Here is a 24,093-nt window from a genome sequence, read left to right on the forward strand (position 1 = left end):
GTAAAAGACAGATTTGCTAAATGCAGCTATATGAACTGTAGCTGGACAAAATCAGTATACAAAATGGACAATCTTACAGAGTACAGTGAGGAAAGTATGATTATAGTTTGAGCAACGGTCACTCAAACTGGTTACATCTGGTGAGAAAAGAGGCTTAAGCTTGTCTGACCATTTACTCATCCCAGTAAGGAGGGGGCAGGGTATGAAGATAAACTGGCCTAAGGAATTATTATAGCTAAATACTGAATAGATTTTTCTTGAAATATTTGTCAAAATGTTATCTTATTCCCAAAGACAAACAGATATAATTAAAGAAAGTTGTTTCACAAGATATAAAGATTCTCTCCTCTGTCAAAACTATCCATATGTTGTATACACACAGATCATATCCCATTATGTACCGAGATCCCGCCTCCTAAATCCTCCCCCTGCTGCTCAGAGACACAGACATAATCTTCCATCTTTCATAGAGGAAAGACAAACAGATTGTTCAGAGTCTGGAGCTTGTGAGGAGGACGGGATAATTGAACACACCACTGGATTCTGTATTTCTACCAAACTGAAACAGAAAAGAAAAGCAGCAAAGGGAGGATTACTCGGAGGCAGATGATGATATGGAAGCAGTGATCTGATCAATCCTCTAAATCACCTATACACAGTTTTTTTACTTGGATTTTAACCATGGGACCATATGAGGCAGGATTGCAGAAGAGAAGCCGAACCAAAAGTTGTGGGGAATATCAGCACTCCAACGTAAGTAACGGAATATAAACAGGTGCTCATTGCTGGTAGGTGCTCTATACCAATTTATGTAGCCTATTTCATTTACATAACAAAAGTTACCATGTCATAATATTTCTTCCATTAAGCAATATGGCACTGGTTTGTTTTTTTAACATCACATAGGTTTACCAGATTCAACAGAAAAACAGCATGTCTGGTGCACAGCGAGTATTTACCAGGGTTTAGCCTCAGCATTAAGCTCCATCATGAAGATTAACAAAACAAATTCAGTAAAAAAAAAATAATAAAAAAGTGGATTTCAAATAAAAGCAAAAGGAGATTAAATAAAACAATCTAGAGTGGAGAGTGTTAATAAAATTAGTGCAATGTTGAAAAAGGCACATAAAATAGCTCAGATAAGGACAGCAGAAGTCCCAATCAATACAAGAGAGCACTGAATTATTTATACACACAGCTGTACTGTGATTTTGCAGATAACACATTTTAAACTTCAGAAATTAAGTTGGCAAAAAAAGAAAGAAAATGGAATAAAATAAAATGATGACATAAATAATCATTTAAAATATTTTTTATACCAAATCCATAGCCTTGTGGGCAGTGCTCCAATATACTGTAAGTTTGGGTTCTTATACCTGTCCTTTTCTCCTCTTTCAGCGCTTCCTGTCTCTGCTTAGCCTATCAAAATAAAGGCAGGCAAAATGGTTTAAAAAAAATGTAAAAGAAAAACAATAATAATAAATATAACTTTTATAGAAGTATTTAAAACAATAAAAAGTAAATTAATCTAGAAAAAAACGGAAAACAAATATTTAAAGGAGGGGCGTAAAGGTTTTTACAACAAATGCAATACCATCAACCATAACCATATATATAATCTTAAATGTATAATAAAAATAAAAAACAATAAAAGTAAATGAATCAATTTAGAAAATAACTGAAAAAATTTATATAACGGGGCAACTAAATGACAACAAATGCAATATCATCAACACATGCAAATATACATTGTGCTAGTATGCATTAATTGATGAAGCTTCATGAACTCTTTCCAATAAAAACTGAACAAATATAAAATTTATAAAAATATAATCAACAAATGATGATCGTAATCATAACTGATAAATGAGAATTGTGCTGTTAAACCAAATATCAGCATGGCTGTGATCACCTGTGTTTTTATCTTATTCTCTTTTGTTATATTACATTACTCTCTGTTATTTTTTCTCTAGAAGACTTTCTCTCAGCGCAGACAGTCAGCACCTTCTGTTATTCTCAGCAAAGCCCTTACAAAGTCAAAATCTGTTGCAAGGTATGAGTTTTGAAAACTAAAACTGTGTGTATTTAATGATGCATTCTGTAAACATACTGTAAATATCAGACTGCATGGCCTTTAGATTACTTTAAAGTCTGTTTCAGGCTCAGTGAGCAGTTTGTTACCTACTTCTGTCTCAATGTCACAGCCAGTGCTTGCTTGCATCTCCTTTTCACTGAAAGGAGAGAATGAAGAGATGCCGTAGAACCAGCTTGTGTGGTCTCAGCATCTAGCATCTAGCATCTGCACGTGTTTGAGTGTGTGAAAGAGTGACAGAGAAACAAAGTTGTCTGCCATCAGACAGGCTGACTGAAGAGCATGTGCTCTTTCTGAAATTTTCAGCTATAACATTGGAGCTAGTTTATCAATAAAGCACGTGAAAGAGCACTTAAGTCAGAAGCTTTGATTAATCACAGATGGATTGATTGGACGTGTTTCATATGCAAACATCTAGGGGAAAATGCCTGGCTTGGGGAAACTGTGTATTTTATATATGATTTTTAATGTTGTATCCTTTTCCCTCATGTGTGTGTCAGGGATTGCACATCTCAGGTTAGCCAGGACATTTTTGCCCTGATCCAGTCTCTGCTCAGCCCAACCAGGAAACTCATTTGCCAAGGAAATGTGGTGCTGCAGACAGGCCTTCAAAACCAGGACAGATTCCTGATCCTCTTCAATGATCTTCTCATCATCACCAAGGCCAAGTATGGATGAGGAAATGCACTGAGAAGAACTCAAATACATAAAATTCATCCAAATATTGAAGTGCACATACATTTAGAAATTTGGGATCAGTAATTTTCTTATGTTTTTAAAAAAGTCTCCTATGCTCAACAAGGCTGCATTTACTGGATCAGTAAAATGATTAATAATAATTAAATATTAGAATAATATTAGAATTTAAAATAACTGTTTCACATATTTTAAAATGCAATTTAATATCCAGTAATATGCTGATTTCTTATTATTATCAATACTGAAAAAGAGTTATTTAAACTCTTATTAATTTTGTGCAAACTGTGATACAGGATTTTTCCATGCATAAGTAGTTCAAAAGTTTATTTGACAACATTTATTTGAAATAGGATTTTGCTGTAAATGTCTTTGTGGTCACTTTAATTAATCAAATTTACATGTCTTTCCTTAATAAATGTATTCAATTAAATAAATAAACAAACAAACACAATTAACCCACATTTCAAAATGGTAGTATGGAGCTACAAAGTTAAAGTTGTAAGATGGTATAGTTATAATAATTTGGTCTTCGAATAATTTGAGATTTTTTTTTTCTTCAGGTCAGTAATGCAGGTGAAGCAGAAGAAGTGTGTGCGTGTTAGTGAGATGTGGACAGCCAGCTGTGTGGATGAGGTGTGTGAGGCCAGTACTGCTTCAGAGAGAAGCTTCGTCATGGGCTGGCCAACTTACAACTGTGTGGCTACTTTTAGGTACACACACACACACACACACACAGAGGTACAGCAGGCCTATATATAGCCATTTTAAGCAGACCCATTGATTTCCTCCTTATGTGTGTGTGTGTGTGTGTGTGTGTGTGTGTGTGTGTGTGTGTGTGTGTGTGTGTGTGCGTGTGTGCGCACAGCACTTCAGAAGAGAAAGACAGGTGGCTGCCTCTCATTGAAAGGTCAGTTCTTCTATTTTTACAAAAAGCACAATAAAGAAATAAACCCTCGTACCTAAATTTTTGTTCTCCCTCTTTTCAATTAGTTGCATACAAGAAGAAAAAAAGAGTGATGATCCAAAGATGATTCCACTCAAGATATTTGCAAAGGATGTTGGGAACTGTGCCTATGTGAGAACTGATTATTTTGTGATTATAAAATTATGTACTGTCGCTTTGATGTAAATGTAAGTGAAAGTTTATTTGCTTATATCTCTCTAGGCAAAGACTCTTTTTATCAGCAACACAGACTGCACCTCTGATGTCATTAGCACAGCACTGCAACTGTTTGGTCTTTCGGTATGTTAAAACTGCATAACAATTACTAACTAACTCACTCACTAACTATATTGAATGAATGAATGGATTTTAGAACTTATTTTTATTTTACTGATTGATTGCTTTTGTCTTTGTTCACAGGGTGGAGTAAAAGATTACAAGTTGTGGGTGTGTTCAAAACAAGATGAAACTCCATACCCTTTAATTGGTAATAGTTTTAAACAGTATTTCTCAAATCATCAAAGCAATCAAACATTTAACATGTGAATGAACAGATTAAAGTACTGTGGTATAATCTGATACTTTCCCTGCACAGTAGTTTTTTTAAAGGGCTTTTGTTCCACCAGGTCATGAGTGTCCTTACAGCATTAAGATGAGCCACATTCGCCTGCTGCAGCAAGAGGCAGTAACATCATCCTACAGCCAGATGGCGCTTTTGCCAATTGATGCTCTCTGTCAGTTCTTCCTGAGGCCCAGTCAAATAAACAGCACCTTCACAGGTGAGAGATGTCTATTTTCATAATACTACCAAACTACTCCTTCGTGCTCGTTTTTGTATGCATTAAATAATCAAATATTTTTCTTACCGAAAACAATAATATTTTTTATTTTACTTCCGTGATGATATTCCTTGCATTCTACATTTCACAGACTGTACAGTTATTTGTACGTAAAGCCCACACCTATATCAAAACATAAACACACACACAAAATAAATAATGAATATAAAGCCATATACAGTATTCTACAAATACATACTGTATAGAAATGATTTGGTTTGAAATCAACATGTTTCTCACCCCAGTTCTTCTGGCACTCAAATCTCACCCACCCCAACAACTAACACACATACACAACATCTTGAAATGTTGCCTCTTTTTTTTTATCCTGTTGGCCTCTCTTGCATGCATTTATCCTTGCAGAACAGAAAAGCAGGAGGAAGAGGATGTCTCTTATTAGCTGGGCTTTTAAACGAAGCTTCAACATTGAACAGGCTGTCCGATCCGAATCTCCTGGCCCAACTATAACACAAGCTTCTGGACATCTGTTTGGTCGACCACTCAGTGATGTAATAAAAGACAATACCCTGCCATCACCCATTGTGGTAGGTTAAAAAGATAATTTGTTCTGTATTTGAATTTGACACTTTTGATCATAACATTCTTCAAGAGAGACTGAAAACAGGGTCGGGCTTTCTAGGATGGTCCTCAAATGGTTCAGGTCATACTTAGAAGGGAGAGGTTATTATATGAGTTTAGGAGAGCATAGGTCTAAGTGGACATCAATGACATACGGAGTCCCACAAGGCTCAATTCTTGCACCGCTCTTGTTTAGCCTGTACATGGCTCCCACTAAGCCAAATAATGAGAAAGAACCAAATTTCCTATCACAGCTATATGCTGATGATACTTGATTTACCTTACCTTATCCAAATGACTACAGCCCCAGTGACTCCCTCTGCCAATGCATTGATGAAGTTAACAGTTGGATGCAGTGGTGGACAGTAAAGGAGTAGCTTTACTTCGTTACTGTACTTAAGTACATTTTTCAAGTATCTGTACTTTACTGGAGTAGTTTTATTTTGAGTAACTTTTACTTTTACTTCACTACATTCCAAAGTATAAGATCGTACTTTTTACTTCACTACATTTCATAAAAATATCGTTACTCCCTATAATATATCACGTGCACCGACACGCAGAAGCGGTGTCTGATTCATCATGAACGAACTGAGTCTTTTCAAAATAAACTTTTAAATCGGATCGCAAATCGCTCCAAACGATTCGTTTACGAATTAGAATGATCCGATTGCAGCTGTTCTGGAGTCGACCACTCACTGATTCAAATGAACCGTTTAGTGCGAGTCCCCAGAAGAAAGAACCGGGAGAACTTGTGAGCGCGCGTGCGTCTGATGTTGCTAAAAGTAAGTTATCAATGTCTAAATTTTGGATTAATTATTGTAACTGAAAATCATATTTAGGTCAAAATTGTCAGTTGGTTGGGAACTAAATCCGCTGTAAAGAGTGATCTATTTAATACCGCTGAAATGCTCGAGGGCAGACGATGGAGACAGATATCAGCGTCTCTGTGTTTTAGGTAAAAAACCAAAAAACCAAAACAAACACCTTAAACTAACACAGATTAAATAAAATAACTCATGCATGTTCAAATGTTTTATTAAAATGCTATCATGTCCTATGTGACGTCTGTTTTTATATTGTTTATCAACAGTAACGTTATTTTATTTTATATTTTATATTAACGTTGTTTGGATTAACTAGAGGAGTAGGCAGACTTAAATGTTTATTCATAACTGTACTGAAAATAAGTAAATATTGTTAGCTGATGCTAACTGTCTAGCTAACAAGCTTGCTTGCGCTAACTTGAGGTAATTTTTATAAATGATGTCCACATTTTTTTTATTCAACCACACACACACACACACACACATATATATATAAAGATTACATCTGGGGAGAAAAGAAAGGATGTGATGTTCAGAACATGGTAACTACAGTAATTGTGATGCACCCCGTTTGACCAGGGGTGTTTTTACACCACAGTCAAGATTTGAGAAGGAAAAAATCATTATGAAAATATAATAATATTTTCCTTAAAATGTTCTTCCTAACTTCAGGCCTTATTATCATGTCATATATAACTGTGATGTTCTGTAAAACAACAAACTTTAAAATACTTTGTTCTTTCTGGTGAAGATCAGATGGTCATCTCTGTTTTCTCTCAGGTACATCACAGTGTAAGCTTCACAGTTAACATCACTCTCATCAGCGTAGTCCATATCAACAACAAAAATATATCTTGACTCATATAGTGGTTATTTTGGAAAAAATCCCAGGTATTTTGAGCAGTAGGATTATTAAAAATATGTGCTAATATAAAATTAAATTAAATAGCCTATATAAAATTGCAAACCTCTATCTTTCAGTACTTTTTTACTTAAGTACATAAAAAATTGAGTACTTTTGTACTTTCACTTGAGTAAAATTGAAAAAGGAGTACTTTTACTTTTACTGGAGTAATATTTTACTATATGTAAAGTTCTCTATGAGCAATGGCTCCCTAAATATATAAACCAACAAACCACTCAGATTATGACAAGTCAGTTAGAAATACCAAGGGTTCACCCAAAACAAGGGGAATCCGCTTTTAGCTATTATGCCGCCCACAGTTGGAATCAGCTTTTTTGAAGAGATCAGGGGCTGTATTTCCCAAAAGCATCATAAGCCTAAGTTGATCGTAACTCCATTGGTTTCAATGAGTCTACGATGCTTTTGGGTAACACAGCGCAGATGTGCCAAAACATTAGCCATTTAAATCCATACTCAAAACTTATCTGTTTAGCTGTGCATTTATTGGATTGGCACTGTGCTAAATCTGAACTGAATGCACTGTATTTTATGAATAATCGTTTTCTATTCTTAACTGTTTAATTCATTTAAAAGATATTTTTTTATAATTTTAAAAGGTTTTGTAAATTCCTTGTTTTATTGTTGTTATTATTTGTTTTATGATCATTTGAATTCCTTTTATGTAGGCTAATGCACTTTGAATTACCATTGTGTAAGAAATGTGCTATATAAATAAACTTGCCTTGCCTTGTATTACTTTATGAACTTCATCACAATGAGAAAGATTTACGGAAGCAGCGTAATATTACGTTAAGACTGTTATATTATGTCAATTAAAAGATGTATAATTCTTTGCATAATTAAATGTCGAAAAAACACCTTAAAACATTTGTATTCCTTTATGAAAAAGTTAAAATATTATACTAATATAGTATAAAATATGATAACATGAATTTACAATAGTATTGCAGTCAAACCACCTGTTTTTTGTTTTTGAAGGACATGCTGAAGTGTTTGTGCAGTGAAGGGGCCGTGACGCGTGGGATATTCCGGCGATCTGCTGGAGTGAAGGCCTGCCGAGAATTGAGGGAAAAACTAGATTCTGGTCACTATGAAGAGCCACTCAGTGGAGAACCTGTACTTGTCACTGCTTCAGTGTTCAAGGTACTGTAGATATTTATGTATGTGCACTCTTCAAAAGTTTAGGGTCTGTAAAAGTATCACAGCAATGTTTTCGAAAGAAGTAGCTTATTCTCACCAAGGCTGATTAAAAATACAGTTGAAACAGAAATATTATGAAATAACACTTTTATATTTGAATATTATTTGTGAAATGTAACTTATTCCTGATAATGGCAAAGATGAATTTTCATGATCTTTCAGAAATCATTCTAATATGCTTTTATAACATTATAAATGTCTCTATAAAAAAAATAAAAATAAAATAAAAACATTGACACCACACTATTGAAGTGTAGTGTAAGTCAAGATCAAACATCTGTATCATGATGACTTGTTCTCATATCTGTGTTTTTGATTGGCAGGAATTCTTACGCAATATACCGGGCAGCCTATTGTGTGAGGAGCTCTATGAGCAATGGCTCCAAGCAGTGGAGCAGGATGGTGAAAGAAATGGACAAATAACAGAGAGAAACCTGCTACAAGAAGTTCAGAGGTAAAGTCAGTTACGCTCTGATTAGTTTATCTGGTTTTGTATTTCTAGTTAATAAAGACGGATAAAACCTTGATAAGGATGGATCAAGGCTATGATATTACTGCACACCTTAAGCAGATTTAGGTTTAGCAGCCAATGTCCTTTAGCTTTATGAGTTATATAATCATGAAGACCGATAACTTAGATATGGTGATTCTGCCCATATTCACAGGCTTGTTCAGCTTTTACCTAAAGAAAATCTCCTGCTGCTGAGACACATGATAGCAATGCTGCATCACATTCAGCTAAATGCTGAGCACAACCAGATGACCTCTTTTAACCTGGCTGTGTGTATAGCACCTAGCTGTCTGTGGAATCGCAAACTACAATCTCATGAGAAAGATGCCAAAAAGGTAAGCGCACATGCTTTATTATTAAAATATTATAATATCTGCAGAGTGCATGAGTATTAGCTGAAGTCATCATCGTTATTGCTCTCTAAAAACATAAAATGGCAGTAGGAATGGAAATGTAATCGACATAGGAAAGGAAATGGAAATGTAATCGCCAATGCAATCTGTACACAGGTGTGTGACCTTGTGCATGTCTTGATTGACAACTGCTGTGCGTTGTTTGGGGATGAAATAATAACCCTCTTAAAGGATTTGACTGAAGACAATAGAAGCAAACACGGATCAGGTTACTATAAATACAGACATAATTCACAAACACACACTGTACACAACAATACAAAACAACACCGTATAATATTTTGCCAGCCTGAAAAATGTACTTTAGCTAATTTAACTGCTTAATTGAATAATGTAAAAAAAAAAAAAAAGAATCCTGGGCAGCGATTAATCGCATGCAAAATAAAAGTGTATATACATGTAAATATTTTATATGTTTTACAAAATATATACTGTATGTGTGTTCCTCTATCTATACATAATACATATATACAGTAGACACACATATATTATATAAACAAAAACTTTGTGATTAATCACAATTGTTGCCCAGCACTAACAAAAAGTTATTAATACAATTAATGTTTTATTGCTTTTTGTTTTTAATATTTATACCTATTATTCTACTTTTAGTCATTTTAGTACTTCAGCTTATTTATTTATTTTTTTCCCCCTTTAATTAACTACCAAGGCAACATTTTAAGTTTCCATTTAAGTTATGATTGTTTCCTTTAATATTAATATTTAATTTAACAAAAAATATTTTCATAGATTTTTTAATATAACAAAAACACTGTATTTTCCCAAATGATCTGAAGACCTCAGATCAGTTCAATATACTGTAATTTCATAAAGTAACAATGTTCTCACACAATTTCTTTTATATTTTACTGTCTATGTATTTCTTTTCTCTTCCTGCCTCTAGTTGGGTCCCTGCAGCAGATGTCAGATTCAGGTTATGAGAGTCTAAAGAATGAGGTTAATACTGACCCAGAGGACATTTCTAAGACCCATCTTCTTAAAGACAGTCGTAGTATGGACTCACTCATGTCACTGAGTGATTGTGACCTCGATTGTCCAGAAAACGACTTGCTGTCTTCCATCCCACAGGCACAGATCAGAAACTGTACATCCGCAGTGCGTCAACTCCGATCCCTGAAACTACACAGACACTCCATGTCCACCATTGCTTTGACTTCTCATGAGCAGGAAATAACCATAGAAAGTGGAATACATGAAGAGTTTAAGAGACCTGATGAGGTCAATGATAATGTGTTCATGGATCAAAACTTTCAACAACTGAATTTCATGAGAGAAAAACAAACTCCACCAACCTCCAATGTATCATCGCCAGTGACTTCATCGACATACTCACCTGTGAGTTCAATAGACAGTCCATCTTCTCTGTCCACCCGAAAGACCCTTCATTCTGCTCAAGATTCTCCAGCCAAGGTTGATTTACTCACTCAAAATGGCACAGATTACCAACATCCAGACAGCTTGCCCAATGAGAAATTATCTCCACCAAATTATCAGAGGAACTTCACTGATATTAATGCCCAAATGCCCAAAAATCCTCCTCCTTATCAGCAGGCCTTACAAAAGCTCAACCGAAAACAATTCTCACAGACTCCCACTCAAAAGTCTTTACATAAAGGAAAAGGCAGTTTCTACAAAGGGCCAAGGAGCCCCAAGCACAGCCCTTTAGGAGACCCCAAGTATTCCCCTGAATCTCAGACCATCAGATTTAACTGTCAAACCAGGACTGAAGAAGAGGTCAAGCTACCACAGAGTGTGTTTTATGGACAGAGTTGCAAGTTGACGGTGCACAAAACCAGGGGACAGAATGCAGGTTTGAAGTCTACCAAACTTTCGGGGAAGCAGTATAGGTTTAAAGCACTTGATTTGCACCCTTCCTCTGGAAAAATAGTCAGAGATTACTTTATGGATGGTTCTCCTCTCAGAGAGAAGCAAGCTGTTGGGAGAGGCCAAAAGCTCAGCTGTTGCAGTAGTAGCCAGTGGATTGTGTGAACAAGTAATTAACAATTACACGCTCCAAATTTATTTATTACCAAACACCCTAGTTGGTAATCAAATACCATGTCCTTTGTTTTTTAATTCAACTTCAGATTATGAGTGCAACTCCATTTAAACAGTGTAGAAACCTCCTATCAATAGTCTGATTTGTTATTATCTGTTATTAAACCAATCAATGTAGTATCATCTGCAAACTTAAAAATCTGCACTGATTTACAATGTGAAACACAATCATTAGTTTAGACCGAATACAATAATGGTGACAGTACACATCCTTGTGGGGCCCCCACGCTAATTGTCTCAAGTCTTGAGAATGTATTATCAATTTGAACTACTTGTGTTTTGTTCTGCAAAAAATCCAAAATCCAAAGAGCAAGGGAGTGTTCAATCCCCAATTGCTTAAACTTATCAAAAATTTTAACTGGAATAATTGTATTAAATGCAGATTTATAGTCCACAAAAAGGACTCTGACATAAGTATTGGGGGTTTCAAGTTATTACAAAATTGAATTGAGACGCAGAGCCACAGCATCATCAATGGAGCTATTAGCTTTATTGGCCTAATTGGTGAGAATCCAAACAGATTTTAGAAATTAGATGCCAAAGCATCAATCGCTCAAAGAGTTTCATAGCAACTTAGGTTAGGGCCACTGGTATACAACTTTTTTGACTCTGGAATCATAACAGCTGTTTAAAACATGCTGGGATATTCTCATTTTACAGTATAATTTCATTTTATTAATACTTGCTGTTTGAGCTTTATAATGCCTTTTTTTGTTGAAAATATTTATAAGCATTAGAACAATCTGCATGGGATTTTATTGTACTTACATTAAAAAACTCACTTTTCCTCCTTATGCAAGTTAAACTGAAGCATTTAAAACATTCAAAAATAGCACACACGTAAAATCCAAATTATAAAATGACCTTTTCAGGATTACATTCAGTAGGGGTATTAGGGCTGTCACGATTCCACAATTAAACTCAAATATTCAATTATATTATCATCGACTATATTATCATCGAATTCCACAGACAACTTCAAAATAAAAGTTTAAACCCTTGCTCTGAGTTTGAATGGTTTGACGTCCACATGTTCTTTTTAAAGAAATGACAGTGGCTGGCCTTGCATTGCTATCACAGAGATATGGTGCAAATCTAAAATATTAATTGGACATTTTAATTAAATATGGTTAAGTCAATATTTTAAACAAGGATTAGTTTGTGCTGTAAATTGTAAAAAAAAAAAAAAAAAACTATTGCCAGGCAGTTTGTGCTCTTTGCAGGCATTTGATATAATACATCATGTACAAAAGACAAAAGTGATTAATTCTTATATTTTATTTGAACAAAATTATTACTGCCTCATTTTTATTATGTGTATTTAAAGTCTATTGTTTGCTTAGGTCTTTTTTATTACCAGAAAAAAATGATGCGATAATTATTACAATTATTACAGAATAATTAACAGATTACTTGAAATACCAAAATAATCATTAGGGATCGTCCTAAGGGATGTATTATACATATTTTGATTCTGTAAGATAAATGTTTTTGAGGTCCAAGCTGATTTCATTTTTAGTTTTTAGATGATTTTTGAACATTGTTATGCCTTTTTGTAAATGCAACCAAACCTTTTTTGTAACAAGTATACAAAACTGTTTGACAGAAAATAGATTTATAATTACAATATTTTATAGCGCTTTAAAAATCAGTGCTGTTCAATACAGTGCTCAAGTATTTAATGTGAATTTGCATCCATAAACGAAAATGTTTTGTACCATAAATCCTATTAAAACTAGTAATCCCACTTGTGTGTGCCCTAGTTTATTTTTCAACATGTTAATTCTTGCAAACATATTTCGGCTCAGTAGTTCACATTCTCACTGTGCTCCTGTCAACATTTACAACCCATCAATATAACTGAGACATAACAGCAAAATATGTTCAAATATAAATCACATGAACTTGCTTGAGGATGATGTTCCAGCTTTCAAATACAAAAAAAAACAAAACAAAAAAAACTAACAAAATTGTGCAACTTAAAAAGTTAAACAACATATTTATTGAAATAAATCAGTTACAGTTATTTCTGCATTCAATATGTAAAACAACAAGATATCCCCACCTCTCATTGTGACACAAAGAATTGCAGAATAAAAAAATGACAATCACCAAATTTATAAAAACTACTTATGGCAGCATGGAAATAATATTAAACGATAAATGTTATCATTTAAAATTTTGTTTTCTATTAAAATAGTACATATTAAAATACTTGTTATTAAAGATATCTCCATAATGCAGTGTTTATGAGATACAGCTAGGCTTTATTTGATAGATTATTATTTGGGGGGGGCTGTGAAGGACTCTTTTTCACTGTCAACTCGAGCGTCAGATATCACGTCTGGCACACGCAGAATCATCCCCTCCAGTTCCTTCCTCAAACACACCTGACAGCCCAGGCGAGATCTGAAAGATGTACATGCAAAACAGAAATCTGAAGATTTGCCATGAATATTCATATCAAGCACTGAACTCAGTTTATATAATGAACTGCTAAAACAGACAATTCAAAAGATGTGCACTTTTTAATGTAACTTGTGGCTCTTAAAGGGATAATTCTGTCATTAATTAACTACCGTCAAGTTGTTACAAGCCCCAAAGACTTTCGTTTACTACAATTGAACCACTGGAGTAACACAGACTAATTTATAGCCCCTTTCACACTGCCATTCTGGCAAATACGCGGGTAAAGTGTTCCGGCAATTGTTTCCTGGTCGTTAGATTTTGCACTTTCACACTGCCAGTGATTACCCAGGGTATGTGCGTGCTTTCACACACAACCCGTAAAGATCCCGTAACGACACGTGACATCAGGGCATGACGTGTAATGTACGAGTCGAAAACGTTAGTCACATTATACTTTCACTGAAGCAAGGGAACGATCTCGGCATCAGCACGGCAAGTGAGAAACAAACTGATCTCTGCTTCATTACAGTTTGCACATATTTTTTCCATCGCGAACGTTGATCTTCGTTCAAAACAGCCGGTAAAAGAGTCGCGCGATAACGTGCGTCATCACTTCGACACGGCATTAGATCTGGCTTTTGTTCACACAGCACTCGTCCCGTGTTGAACCCGGCAATGTTACTAGTCCCCGACCCGGGTTCAATGCCGGAATCAGTCCCGGGACGTGGTTGCTTTCACACAGAAGGCAACCAGGCAATGTTCCGGCAATATGCCGGGTCCGACGTGCAGTGTGAAAGGGGCTAATATGATGTTTTCGTAAGTCAGTGGAGGTGCAGCAAACTCTCGGATTTCAATGAAAATAGCTTCAACTGTGCTCCGAGGAAGAATGAAAGTATTAGGAGATTGGAACAACTTGAGGGTGAGTTATTTATGACAATTTTCATTTTTGGATGAACTGTCCTTTTAAGGTGAAGTCAGTTATTCTACGGCAAGTGTTGAAATCATATGGAAATGGGGTTTAATCACAAATAGCTACCGTATTTTCCGCACTATAAGGCGCACCGGATTATAAGGTGCACCTTCAATGAATGGCCTATTTTAGAACTGTTTTCATTTATAGGGCGCACCGGATTATAGAAGATACTGCAGTCAAATGTTTGACTGGGTTTGCGTTATGCATCCACTAGATGGAGCTGTGCTAAAGGGAATGTAAACATTTTGACAGAGCGCCTTGATCCATATATAAGGCACTCCTGATTATAAGGTGCACTGACGTTTTTTGAGAAAATTCAAGGCTTTTAAGTGCGCCTTATAGTGCGGAAAGTACGGTAACTCTGCCTCTAACTCACTCCACTGGCTGGGCCAATGTTACAGTTATGGGCTGGTCACAATGCTTAAACAAACAGAGCAGTGATATTGAGCTACAGTGTTTACATTTACAGGGGAATCAAACTATGAATGGCTTACTAATTGTTGTCTCTGCATACATAGATTAGGAAAGTGTATTTAAACATCAATATTATGTTATTTATTGATATCCACAGCTGTTGCATGGCCTTTGAAGACAATATTAAAATGATCTCCTATTGTTGAGTGATCTGTCCACTCACGTGTCTGTAAGCCCATAAGCCAAGTCCAGCATGTCCATTTCCTCGTCAGAAACAGCTCCAAGCTTCTTATAAACGGCCTCCTCGAAAATAAGGTGGCACGTAGAGCAGGCCAAAGTTCCCTCACATGCACCTAGTTCAACAACCCAAGAGACACACAAAAACATTAGCCTGCAACAAGCTAGTAAGTCTCAAAGTCACTTACATTACCATGATAAGCATTCAAATATATCTCTAGCTTTACCTTTGGATTACATACTAAAGTCCTGTAAAGCTTTGGTCTGTTCACGATGACCAACTCATTTTTGCCTTTCTATAGCACTCACATATGTTTACCTTTGCTTTTTTTTTTGAGTCAAATTGCAGTGTTCATAGATGGTACACAATATGCACTGGAAAAAATGTTTGTCAGGTAGTCTAAAAATGTGTGACAATAGGTGACAATGCCATATTAAGGATCAGAGCAGGAAGAAACGGCATGTTTTTACTCTTTATAGTGTGTGAAGGAAAACATTTATAGTTGCCTGAACAAATAAAACTTACATTTTTACACTATGTACAATATTTTTAAATCACTTACCAAATCCATCAATATCTAGATCATTGTTAACAACCACATCGAGTAGTGATTCTCCAGTTAAAGCTTTCGCCGTGATCCTTTTTCCATCTCGATTCAGAAAGTGAACCGTCACCTTCTCCTCAGCCCTGCACAGAGACATTTTTAAGACTTAGAGTGCAAAGATGAAGCCATCATCATAAGTGCTGTATGAAAAACCTAGAACAATGATCTGTTGTATCCTTAATCACCTTTTGCCGAAAACGTTGGCTAAACCTCGTTGTTGTTGTTAATCAGACCATTGTTTAAGAAGCCAAGGGACTTCCCTTGAAATGTTGTTTCACAGTTTTATCCCATTTCATTCAGAGTTTCCTGACATACCTCTGTTTTTCATTTTCAGGAACTTTTAAGTAAAAGCTAGCTTCTGTGCTGAATGGAAGAATGAGTAATCATTTACAGTACAGTTCAATACACAACTACAACAATATCCTGAGCATGAATTCAAAGCTGTAGTAAAATCCTCCTGAGAAAAGACTATTTATGCATGGAGGCTTAAACACAAAGAGGGAGCATTGAGAGGATTTAGGTAAAGTGTTCTTCAGTAGGCAAAAGATGATATTGTATATATAAAATGTGTTTATTTTGCCAATATACAGTACTACCTTTTGAACTAATACAGACATCCTTTTTAGGCCACTTTATTACAATCAGCCATCATTAAAAAATCACTTGGATTTGTATATAATGAGAGAGAGAGACTACAGTGTAACACACTAGTCATGCAAGTACTGGTCCGATTTTTTGAAAGAAGTCCACTATACTCAACAGTAATACTTGTAATATATGCGACCCTAGAGCACAAAACCAGTCATGAGCAGCACAGGTATATTTGTAGCAATAGCCAATAATACATTGTTTGGGGAAAAATTATAATTTTTTCATGCCAAATATCTTTAGGATATTAAGTAAAGATCATGTCCATGAAGATATTTAGCTAATTTCCTTACATAAATATATCAAAACTTTATTTTTGATTAGTAATATGCATTGCGAAGGACGTTCTTTTGGACTTTAAAGGAAGATTTTTTTGCACCCTCAGATTCCAGATTTTCAAATAGTTGCATCTCAGCCGGATACTGTCCCATCATGACTAACCATACATCAATGGAAAGCTTATTTTCTCATTACTTATTTACTTGATGCATTTATCTCAATTTCAGAAATGTGACCCTAATGACTGGTTTTGTGGTCCAGGGTCACATATTATAAATGTACTTAATATAACCATTATTATTATTATTATTATTATTATTATTATTATTATTATTATTATATTTCATTATCATTATGAACTATGAATGCAGTTGCTTGTATAATAGCATGTAGCTATGCCCTGAACAAATGTCAAGATTTGGAAATATTTGACAACTCGATGTAAATTTGACCATGCAGATCAAGTACTCCAGAGGTTTGGCTTGTGTGTATGCAAAATAAACTTGAGGAAGCTTCAGCTATCAGTGCATCAACCATAACAATAGTCACAGTCTTAGTCACCAGACATAGACCCAAAGATAAAAATGAGATAAAGACAGATAACATAAAATAAAGAGGAACAAATTATTACACAATGCACATGTAACCCAATAGCCTTGACCCACAAAAAAAAAAAAAAAAACACCTACAACAAAACGGATAACCAAAGTGTTCAACCTATTACACAACTGGAAATACAGTAAGCCCAAGAATAGTTGCAGACTTAAGCCACAAATGTATGTCATTGTATTAAAGATAAAAGATCAAACCATGTGTCAATGTTGGACTGTGGAAGCACATTATGTTAGATCACACAGAACTTATCTGACCCATGTTTTAATGACTTACCCTACAGATCTCAAGGTCATTTTAGTCAATGTATGAATATGTGACATCTGACAAAATTTCACAACCATTGCATTTTCAACATTATATATATTGTATTATTATGTGAACCCTAAGAAACATAAGCAATCTTTTGTTTGACGGAAACGCTAAAGAACTGTCTATTTAAAAAACTACTCGTTTTGACATTTTGTTATCTAACTGTTAATCTAGCTAGGTGAAGTATTTTATGTAAGACACACTTTTGAGGACATTACATCACCACATCGCTGCAGACAAAATTGTTAATATGGATAAGTCTTCAGGACTCGATACTTTTAAAAAGATAGTTTCTTACCTTAGTGAAGTTGATGTGTTTATTCGTCTGCTCGCGGTCACGCGTTGAGGAAACGCTCTCGCGTGACTGAATGTTTGATGCGCCGCGTTACGCATCACAGACGCTCGCTGGAGAAACACTCTCAGTGCACATGCAGACATTGTCATATATTTTGTTGACAGACCGCTGAAGAACTTACTACCACCGTTTCATGTGTGTGATGGAGTTCAACTTCCGACTCTTTATATGTGGCGGAAATAGTACTGTTCAGTCGTGACGTCAATTTGTAGGCCATCCCGGAAATAATTCGTCATGTGTTCCTTCAGGAACGTCCTGTGGGTTTTGAGATGAGCGATTGGGGATTTTTGAGGAAATAGAACATCAGCCAGCATTAAAAAATATTTAAGTCTCTTAAGAGACATAACAGCAAGCTTTCTGTAAGCTTTGGATACAATACAGCAATAAAAATACATTAGACTTGACTAGTCATCTTTCACTGTAAAATAATTATGAAATGCAAAACAATAAATGTTTTGGCTAGTGTGTGTGTGTGTGTGTGTGTTTCAGGGAAACCTTGGTGACCTAAATTAAGGTCCCCGTGAAGAAACAAGCTTATAAATCATACAGAATGAGTTTATTTATTTATTTATTATTGTTTTTATTTTTTTGAGAATGTACAATTGCATAAAGCTTTATGTAAGGATTAGGTTTAGTTTTAGGGTTGGTGTAGGGCGAGATAATACACGGCTTGTACAGTTTATCATTACGCGTATGGACAGTTCCCACAAAGACAGTAAACCAGACTGTAAACGTGTGTGTGTGTGTGTGTGTGTGTGTGTGAAGGTGTGTGTGTGAAGACACTGCCACCTAACGGCTATTCCTGGCAACAGCACTACTTTTAAATCGATGCCTGCCATGCGGTTTCTCATTTGCCGTTATGTATTTTTTTTAAATAAAAAAAACCTTCTGACGCAAATGTTCTCTATTATTTTTTTATTATTTATTATAAAAAAATAACCCGCTAACTTAAAAAAAAACAAAAAAACTTGTTATTGTGTTAGATTAACCAGGAGTTCTCACAGCACTTGCATTGCTTTTTTTTGGTTTGATTGCTTCTGTTGTACTTATTTTTTAAAACACTTTGGATAAAAGAGTCTGTTAAATGTAAAAGTAATAAATTAAACTGAATAGCTGGTTAAGTGACCACTTGCCACTGATAAATGGCACATTACTAGCCTACCGTGTTCATACGTCTGAAGGGTTCATTTTAAAAGGCTTCTAACCAGCTCTACTACCAGCTCGGGCAATTATAATCCATTATATTTTATATGAAAATAAAAAAATTAAAAAGCTGGTTTACCAATGGTCACTTCCTTGACTTGAGGTCATTTGCAAATGCATTTCCATTAGGTTCCCAGTTTTACTACAGAAAATTTGCAAACCATAGAAGCTTTCACTGCCCACAAAAATAATCAATAACCCAGGCATTTCAAAATTGCAGCTACACAACAGTAAATGATCAATTAATAAGTAATCAGGAGTTATTAGTCCCATATAGAATCCAGTCTGTGTACTACTGATATTTAGTTTTTGACGTGTTTTTAACTGACTCAAAATGCTAACGTGACTGGACAACAACAAATAACAGAACAACTCCAGAAAGCCACACAGCTTTAACCATGCGTGTAGTCACTGTCCTGGTTCACTGGCTGCTGCTGGTGATGGTCTTCATTACTTTAGGTGTTATAAATGACAAGTTCAAGTTGGAAACATGAACATGTGGATGACAAAAATATCACCATTACTTTTTTAGAAATATCACATCTGGAAACCAAAAGAACATGTTACTGAAAACTCTAAACATCTTAACACATGTTTAAAATATAATTTCTTCTAATAAATATGATCTACTTAGTGTACATTAGTGAAATGACTTTGTTCAGACACCACAGATGTGTGTGGAGTTTTATTGATAGGGCCATAGGAATGAAGCATGTTCAATTCATTTAACAGGCTCATAAACTGTGTACGATTATCTTATGAATTACAAGAAATTCTCTAAAACAGTTTGTTCTGCATGCTTCACAACAATAAATTCCTTTCAATCCGAACAACCGATTTTCCAGATGTCCCAAACAGTTAGAAGGGAGCTTCATGAAAGAAAATAAGTTTACACCAGTCTTCTGCTGTCCAATCCTTGTACTTCCTGCAGAATTATAGTCTGTCCTTGATGTTTTTCTTGGAGTGAAGTGGCTCCTTTGAAGCCCTTCTTGACACCAGGCCGTTGTCCAAAAGTCTTGATCTCACTGTATCTGCAGATGCTCTCACACCGACCTGCTGCCGTTCCTGAGCAAGCCCTGCACTGCTGGAGACACGATTCTCTAGCTGACTCCTCAGGAGGAGACGCTGGACACTCTGGGACGTCCTGAAGACTTCTTCACTGCAGTTGAACCTCTCTCCCCGAAGATCTTGATCCAGTAAATGGTTCTTTCAGGTACAATATTCTTCGTAGCAGTTTCCTTGCATGTGAGGCCAAACTGATGCAAAGCGATGATGGCTGCACGTTTCTTTGAAGGTAACCATTGCTAACAAGAACAAAATGATTGGAAACGCTTCTTCCTTCCTTTTATAGCAATCAGTCTGCTCTTACAGTCTAATTATTATGATAATGATTTCACCTCACTAGTATTCATTCACACTTCCACATGTGCTGCTGTTATGATTAGTCAGTTAATCTTAGCTGGTCATTTTGTATCAGGATAAAAAAAGTGTATTTTGTGTGTGTATGTGTGTGTGTGTGTGTGTGTGTGTTTAAAATGCATCAGATCATTCTACACAACAATCTGGAAACAGTGTGAATGAACACTACAACAGCTTAAGCAACAAAAAAACAATACATTTATGTCACTGCCAAAACTTTTGGCCCTAAGCATGCAAATACACATGAAAATAAAGTGTAGATTTCTTTTTTGAAAATAAATAATAAACACTTCAAATTTAAAATATATAGACACTTTTATGATTCTGAACATTATGATGTCATTGCATGAGAGTTAGTACCGCTTGTTATGGATTGAGGTGAACTGCAACAGCAGAAAAGAGACTTCATTATGTTGTCAGCATCTCTCCTCATGAACAAGTACAATAAACAGTCAGCGAGTGGGTTAAGATACAAGAGACAGTGACAAAAAATATAAACATTCTCAGAAGTAGGAGTTAGAGGCTCTAAAGACTCTAAAAACAAACTTGTAATTGAGAGGGGAAGGATGAGTAATGTGTAATTCAGCAGCACAAGAGACAGACTACCCAAAATTAATTTCCGCTTATGAGAAGTAAGTGATATTGCATGAGAGAGACCCCTCCAAGTACCAACAAAACACATGAGGATTACTGAGTAAGGAATAAAAGATGCCAGACTTTGTGATAACAGGCTAAACATCCCTGGAACTTGAATTTTTATGAAGGTCAAAGGCATTAACCAGATGATAAAAGAAATAAAACAGGACATTTTTACTGAATTGTGAGATCTGTACCAGTGAGGGTGGGAAACTAAAATGTATCTTTCAATAGCAATTAATGCCATGAAAAACAAGCCCACAATCAAACAATACTTATATGGACTCCACAATGTAACCCTCGCTAAGTCGGTTGTTAATACAATTATAAAACCAATCTGCAAGAGATCAGAAAAAATCAAATGTATCACATAAACCGAAGCAGCATGATGAGACTTGATGAGAAAACACAATGCACACAGGGTCAAGCAGATGACTGGAATCTCAAAGAGGCTCACAATCCAGATAAACACTGCTTCACCATTTTCTATTTTATATGTTTTGTTCATGTTATGTGACTCGTTGGACCCATTAGAGCTGTTGTTGAGTAGCATCATGGTCTCAGAAAGTCTTGGAAATTAGCACTGAAATAACAACAAACCTGAGATTAATTTACTGTGTACAGATTTCTAGAAAAAAAAAATAGCATTAATAGTTGGCACTAATAGTTAAACTAGCTAGTTTATCACCCCCCCCCCCCAGTCTTTCGTTGATCTATTGTTAACTTGCTTTCTGAAAGCTTTAGCTGAAAAATTATTTAATTTAAATTCCTTCTCAAACTCCAACTTGAACTGAATAGGCAGATCTGGAGAGTTTATTTCCCAGAAACATTTTATATAGATGTTTATTGTCAAGATAGGAATTGTTAAAATAAAACTGAAACTTGTGACTATGGGTAGCAATATGGGTAGAAATAATAAAATTGGGATTTACTACTATTAAAAACAAAAACAAACAAACAAACAAAAACAGATAACCATGTGCAAGCAGCACTGATCTGCACTAATCAAGTAATATCCTTATTTTGGATAGGTGAACATATAATAATAGGCTACTCTTTACCAGATCAGAAAAAAACAACAAATGTATTGTATTAAATAAACTGTCATGATGAGACTAAATGAGAAATTACATTGAAAACAGTTTTTTTCCTTCCACATCCACAAAAAGGCATGCAGTGTTTGTAGAAATTGTAACTCAATATACTGTATATACTGTATATACTGTATATATATATATATATATATATATATATATATATATATATATATATATATATATATATATATATATATATATATATATAAAACAATATAGACATGGCATTTTCAAACATATGAGAAGACTTTCTCTTACCTACAATCCGACTGTATAGATCCACACACTGAAGATGTTGCTCATCAGTTGATGATGATGTTCTGAAGAGTATGACATATACACTAAGTTTAAACGACCTTCTGAGAAGCTCCAATATTTTCCCTGGGTGCTGAGCAAAAACCACATAGTGTTTTTACTCAACTGTCAGTGTATAAATTGATTTGGTCTCTGCAATAATAATCCATTTTCCCCATTAACAAACTGAAAGCCTGTTAAAAAGTCTTAAAAGCATGCAATTAATTGATTACATTGTGGGCTGCACATTTATGATCTCATTAGTCCATGTTCATAAGACACATCATCAATGGATATTTTTATGGATAGTATTTCTAATATTGTTATTAAGTTTGTTGTTAATCAACAGTGTAAATAATTGTTTTGGGATAATAATAATAATGGAATAATTGTTTAAATATCAGTTTTTTTTTTTTACATAAAGATTCCATATGAAAAGAAAAGAAAAGATTTTAAGTCATTATGTGTCCTCGTAAGTTTGCGGAGGTCTCCATGTGGATCCAAGCCCCATAGAAGAAGTTGAGAGTTGAGCAGTGGGAGAGTGAAGTGAGTGAACCCATAATGGAGTTTCTTTTCAGACCCACCCCAATTAGTCTGCCAGTAAAACCCATTCAATCCACAGACATTAACAAGCCCCCACTCTACTGCTGCACCAGTTTGCATTTTCTAGGCATTTGATGTTTCTTCACAGAGCATAGTAAACGTCTGAGAAGATATGATGTCACCCCCTCCTCAGACCTCAGATGATGCCAACCCTAAAACAACATGCAGAACTAACAAAAATTGCCATAAGTTTGATTGCAACATACCATATAATAATTGCTGTTAATAGTGTTCATAGTTTTTTTTATTACGTCTTTAATTGTTTTTTTTCTGAACATTTCTGCCATGTAACATTTACATTTATGAATTTAGCAGATGCTTTTATCCAAAGCAACTCACATTGCATTCAGGCTTTACATTTTAATTAATTTTTTATTAGTATGTACATTATGTACATTAACTGACAGTTATAATCTACTACTAAATATATTGTAGAAACTTATTTTTTTGTACAGTATGCTAAACAGTAAGCTATGGTGGTTAAAAGTTCTAGAACCTCACTGCTGCACTCGCCAAATAGACCAATAATATCAAGCTTTTATTTATTTCTTTATTTTACACAAAGTAAATAATTTAAGATAGAACAGCTGTTGGAATAGAACTCTGGACCTCTCACACCCAGCACACTCTCTCTTTGAACTGTTGCCATCTGGTCGACGCTACAGAGCTCTGAGCACCAGAACGGCCAAACACAGGGACAGCTTCTTTTTTGTTTCATAACTGATTAACTTCATAACTGAATTGACTTGGCTGAACTGAAGTGGCTGAAAATGCCACTATTGTCTTCTGCATGCTCAAGTTGAAGTTCAATAGCTTACAAACTTTGCAACATTGACACTGAACATATGAATTTAACAGTGAACTAAACTGAGCTGAATAATGACACTTTT

General features: G+C 35.2%; 2 protein-coding genes across 3 annotated transcripts; one reads left to right on the plus strand and one right to left on the minus strand.

The window, feature by feature from the left end:
* Positions 1-489: 489 nt before the first annotated feature.
* LOC127964572 (rho GTPase-activating protein 20-like) lies at positions 490-12,854 on the plus strand. Of its 2 annotated transcripts, none has more exons than XM_052564804.1 (15): positions 490-753; positions 1,974-2,053; positions 2,593-2,760; positions 3,352-3,501; positions 3,657-3,698; positions 3,782-3,866; positions 3,957-4,034; positions 4,155-4,221; positions 4,361-4,513; positions 4,937-5,118; positions 7,883-8,047; positions 8,428-8,558; positions 8,770-8,950; positions 9,125-9,236; positions 9,933-12,854. In XM_052564804.1, exons 1-15 carry the CDS (start codon positions 682-684, stop codon positions 11,036-11,038), a joined length of 2,772 nt encoding a protein of 923 aa, XP_052420764.1. In that variant the 5' UTR covers positions 490-681; the 3' UTR covers positions 11,039-12,854. The 2 variants fall into 2 exon arrangements, with proteins under 2 accessions (XP_052420764.1, XP_052420765.1); XM_052564805.1 differs by having other exon boundaries at positions 1,977-2,053.
* Positions 12,855-13,077: 223 nt separating this feature from the next.
* On the minus strand, positions 13,078-18,135 carry LOC127964577 (adrenodoxin-like). The gene is made up of 4 exons (XM_052564808.1): positions 17,895-18,135; positions 15,704-15,828; positions 15,127-15,256; positions 13,078-13,516 (listed from the first exon to the last, which is right to left on the minus strand). The coding sequence occupies exons 1-4, from the start codon at positions 18,038-18,040 to the stop codon at positions 13,390-13,392; spliced, it is 528 nt and encodes a 175-aa protein (XP_052420768.1). The 5' UTR covers positions 18,041-18,135; the 3' UTR covers positions 13,078-13,389.
* Between the last annotated feature and the right edge of the window lie 5,958 nt (positions 18,136-24,093).

The sequence above is a fragment of the Carassius gibelio genome, chromosome B9 (assembly GCF_023724105.1).
Source record: "Carassius gibelio isolate Cgi1373 ecotype wild population from Czech Republic chromosome B9, carGib1.2-hapl.c, whole genome shotgun sequence".
Taxonomy (NCBI): domain Eukaryota; kingdom Metazoa; phylum Chordata; class Actinopteri; order Cypriniformes; family Cyprinidae; genus Carassius; species Carassius gibelio.

Bases quoted from the DNA above. Each gene is read 5' to 3' on its own strand.
- LOC127964572 (XM_052564804.1), top strand. From the start codon at position 682: ATGGGACCATATGAGGCAGGATTGCAGAAGAGAAGCCGAACCAAAAGT. The intron at 3,502-3,656 runs GTACACACACAC...GTGTGCGCACAG, and splicing joins AACTGTGTGGCTACTTTTAG to CACTTCAGAAGAGAAAGACA. The intron at 8,951-9,124 runs GTAAGCGCACAT...ATCTGTACACAG, and splicing joins ATGAGAAAGATGCCAAAAAG to GTGTGTGACCTTGTGCATGT.
- LOC127964577 (XM_052564808.1), bottom strand. From the start codon at position 18,040: ATGACAATGTCTGCATGTGCACTGAGAGTGTTTCTCCAGCGAGCGTCT. The intron at 15,257-15,703 runs GTAAGTGATTTA...TTGTTGAACTAG, and splicing joins TCTAGATATTGATGGATTTG to GTGCATGTGAGGGAACTTTG. The intron at 13,517-15,126 runs GTGAGTGGACAG...TACATCTTTCAG, and splicing joins GCTTATGGGCTTACAGACAC to ATCTCGCCTGGGCTGTCAGG.